The sequence below is a fragment of the Egretta garzetta genome, unplaced genomic scaffold, assembly GCF_000687185.1.
Source record: "Egretta garzetta isolate BGI_Z169 unplaced genomic scaffold, ASM68718v1 scaffold27, whole genome shotgun sequence".
In the NCBI taxonomy this organism is placed as follows: Eukaryota; Metazoa; Chordata; class Aves; order Pelecaniformes; family Ardeidae; genus Egretta; species Egretta garzetta.
This window is the reverse complement of record NW_009260400.1, coordinates 2,599,110-2,602,937: the sequence shown is the minus strand read 5'-3', so window position 1 is coordinate 2,602,937 and position 3,828 is coordinate 2,599,110. Positions and strand designations below refer to the sequence as shown.

The 3,828-nt window shown below is 56.0% G+C and overlaps 1 protein-coding gene across 2 annotated transcripts in view; it reads right to left on the bottom strand.

Annotated features, from left to right (window-relative positions):
* The window catches only part of LOC104130310 (uncharacterized protein KIAA0895-like), an 8,768-nt gene that overhangs the window by 1,220 nt on the left and 3,720 nt on the right, over window positions 1–3,828 (bottom strand). The window contains exons 2-3 of one of the 2 annotated variants that reach the window (XM_035898775.1): window positions 888–1,020; window positions 191–496 (exon numbers count right to left, since the gene is read on the bottom strand). In XM_035898775.1, the coding sequence (XP_035754668.1) occupies window positions 191–496; window positions 888–1,020 (439 nt within the window). Of the gene's footprint in view, window positions 1–190; window positions 497–887; window positions 1,021–2,227; window positions 3,030–3,828 lie in introns of those variants that run through there. The other variant, XR_004842578.1, reaches the window with a different exon arrangement.

Genomic DNA, 3,828 nt, shown 5'->3' with positions numbered 1-3,828 from the left:
GCAGTGCCGGGGGTGGGGAGGGATGCAGGGTGGGGGCTGAGCCGCCATTTCAAAGGCTGCCGTGGCAGTGGGGTGATGCTCAGCCCACCCAGCAGCAAAACACACCCACCTCTGTTTTTTCTTTTTTAAAAAAAAATTAGAAAAGAGTCCCTTACAAACCCCAAAGGCTTTTCCCATCCCCGAGTGGTACCTGGCTGCGAGGTGTCGGTCTGGCCCCGCTTCGCCCGCACACAGTACTCCCACCGGACACCGGCATCCTGGACGTACTGCTCCAGGTCCTGGAAGAGGGCGGAGAAGGAGAGGCGGCTGGCCCGCTCAATGGTGTAGTAGAGCAGGGCTGCCCGCCACAGGAAGGGCTGCTTGCGGAAGAGGACGCTGTGCAGGCTGGCCAAGCCTTCCTCCGTGGGGTTGGCGGGCTTCAGGCTATACTGCTTGCGGCCCTCGGAGCTGTGCCAGGGCTGGCGAGTGTTGTTCACCCCCCGGATGTAGTGGGTGCCTGGGGAGGGGGGGATGGGAGCAAGCACTGTTGGCCGCAGCGTCCAAAAAGCTCAACCCCTCCACCCCCTGCCCAAGTCACTGGGTTTGGGACCGAGACCCACCACCCATGGAGGTTGCTGCCATGAGACATCTGCTTGCTCCGGTGCCCAGGGCAGGCACATGAGTGCATGGGTGGGTGCCCAACACCCCCTCTGCCCCACATGCAGAGAGGGACCCAGGTGGCCTCAGCCCCTTCCAAAACCTGCCCAGGACCATGCCTCCAGGATGCCTCCTTGCAGGACCGGTGGGTTCCACCATGCCCCGTGGTCCCTGCAGCCCCCAGGCCACCGTTACCCCGGTGACAACCAGGGGATGCTCACAGCATCCCCCCCCTCCATCGCCCCGCTGACCTATCTCATGGCGCAGCATCCCCTCCAGCCAGTGCTGCCGGGCTCCAGCCAGGTTGATGGCCAGTGTTGGCCGGCTGTCCTCCACCATCATCACCGCCTGGGACAGGAGGTCGTCGGTGAGCTGTACCACCACCTGCAGAAGAAGGAGGCAACTGGCATCAGCGCTGCCCTGGGAGATGCTCAACTGGGTCTGAGCTCTAAGCGGAGGCAGGGATGGTGGCGGATGCTCAGAAAAAGCCACCAATGCAGCTCCAGCTCCCCAAAGAAACCACAGGATGCAGGGAGGGGGTGCCTAGAGGAACCCCCATGGGGGGGGTGAAATAATTTCTTTAAACTTTTTTACAGCCAGCAAACCTGAGCAGGCACCATGGGGGGGGAGTGGGCAGCTCCTGGCTCCAGCATCCCTCTGGCTCCAGCATCTCCCCCCTCTCCCCCAGCTCCTTCCCATGGGCTCCCCACAATTTTATGGCCACACGTGATGGGCATCCTCTGGAGACTGCCCGGTCCTGCTCCTGCATCTCTACTAGCATGGGATGGCACAATTCAGTCATCAAATCGACCCCACTCCAAGCAACCAACAGGGCCTGCTTCGTTATGGGTCCAACCTCTGGACGCTCCCCCCCCCATCCCCCCAGTAAACATCCCACGAGGGAGCCAAGGCTCTGGCTCCATTTTCATGGATTCTCCTGCAGATTCTCCCTTTCAAGGCTCCAAAACAACAACAGTGAGGCCAGATCCATGCCAGCCCACCCTCGCAGCAGGAACCACGCGTGCTGGCCACGACTCACAGAGGGGATGGGCAGTGCATGCGCAGGACCAGAGAACGTCTTTATACAGAAAACAATGTCTATTTTGGGAAACTTGGCTACGGCAAGCGCCAGAGCCAAGGCAGCTGCTCTACATTAACACGAGCTAATGTGCCAGCCAAGCAGCATTTTCTGATCATCCAGCTTCAGACCTGCTGCGACTCAAAGCCACAGCGTGGCCGGAGGAGATACATGGCTCCGCTGCATCCCCGGGAGCTCTCGCATCTGAGGTTTGGCAGCAGCAATGCTCAAGACCTTTGGGCACATATCCATTTCACCTCAAAATCCTTCCGTCACATCCATATTAATCCTAAACCCCATCTATTATTTCACAGCTGACGCTTTGCAGGATGAAAATGCATGCGCGCACGTACATGCTACATAGCAATTCTTTTCTCGTATTTAAAAAAAGGAGAGGAGACTGAACAGGTTTGCTTTAACCCACATTTATTATTGTGCAAAGCTGCTCGTGAAAGCCAAAGGCATAACATAACAGAGCAGAGTCTAGCACGGGGCAAGCGAACGGCATAAAATACTTCCAGTGCCATTGCTTACCTGGATTAACATATACCACAGCATGAAAGAAAATCCCCTCCAGCTCCGAGAAAAGACTTGCCATGTCACTTCTGACTTGTGTGCATCTCCTTGAGCTTTATTTCTGCTCCAGTAAGCAAGTCAAAATAAATAAGGGCTGCAGTTTCGCTGCCCTCTGCCATGAACCTTGGTGACCTGGGACAAAGCGAGGCAGGGAACCGATGTGGATTAAACCCAGTTTTAGGCTCCAGGTTAGTTTCCAGCAAGATTATCACCCCCGGCCACGTGAGCTCTTGGTGGGGAGAAGGCTTTTGGCAGCAGCACCGGCTTCTCTTAACAGCCCCACCTGGAGCTACGACAGGCAGGGAAGGTCACGGCTTCACTGCAAGCAGAAATAGGGAGGGACAAATGGGCCGGGTTTCCGTATGGTTGTAACCAATTCCTGTCTCTTAGGCCAATTCGGCGCGACAGGAATACAGCCCAGACATCTGGCATGGCGATCCTGACTGCGACTAGCGGAGGCTGAAATCCTGGGATGCAGGAGGGGAAGGGGAGAGCCAGGGGACAGACTTTAAACCAGAAGAAAGGCGAGGACCATGTTTCGCCGTCATAGCACTTCTGCTCCCTCGAAGACACTGCAGCACAGAATGGGTGCCTGGACCCTGTGACGGTCCCCGGGTCTTTGCCGCGGCTCCTGCAGGGAGCTGGCACTGTGCCAGCTGGGATGCTGGGTGCTCAGCTGGCTGGGGGTGCTCCCTGAGGCTGGGTCCGCACCTTGCTGCCTTGTCGTGCTTCATTTCCCCTATATGAAAAAAATAAACCCCAAGGAGGTTGGAATTTGGGAAATGCGATGCAGAAAAACTAACTTCTGCCCTAGGATATATCATTCTCATTCTTAAACTTGCTTTCCCCTGACCTTTTAAAAACATACCCTCCCGGAGCTGCTCCTCCTCTTTGCTCTGCTCCATTTGCTTGGCCACGTTACGCTGGATTCCTCCAGGCGCCATCCCCACCCCGTGCCAGCAGGACCCGCTGCAGCAGGGCCAGCCCAGCCGGTGGGGTTTTGGGAGGCTGGTGCTCTCTTGGCATCCCCCAAATCATTCAAGTTTCCCTCGTGCAATTTCAAAAGCCCCTTCCGAAAACATCACTTGGAGCACCCGCGCAAGTGAAATGTTGTATAAAATAAACCCCGGAGTTTCGTTATATTGAGCACTACACAGGTAAACTCGCAATGCAGCTCATCTCTGCCACGCTGGTGACCTCCAGCTCTCCCTTCCCGTCTGCACTGGCACCTTCATTCCCACCCTTGAAGAAACCACTTTTATTCTAACCCAAATATCTGTCCATCACCTGGCCATGGCTTCTTCTGCTGTTGTTCTGGCAATGCCGTGTCCCGCATCTTTTGCTGCATCTCCCCTGCTGTTACCCAGGTTAGCACCCAAGCACCCTCTGGGGACTGAGCTTCCCTAAAGCAGAGATACACCCTGCTTTCATAAGCACTGAGCAACATTCACAAGAGTGCCCTGGCTTTAAGAGAGTTGATTTTTATATTATTTTGGAGGGGCTCTATGCTAGAGGACAAGCCAACGGTCACCAGGCTT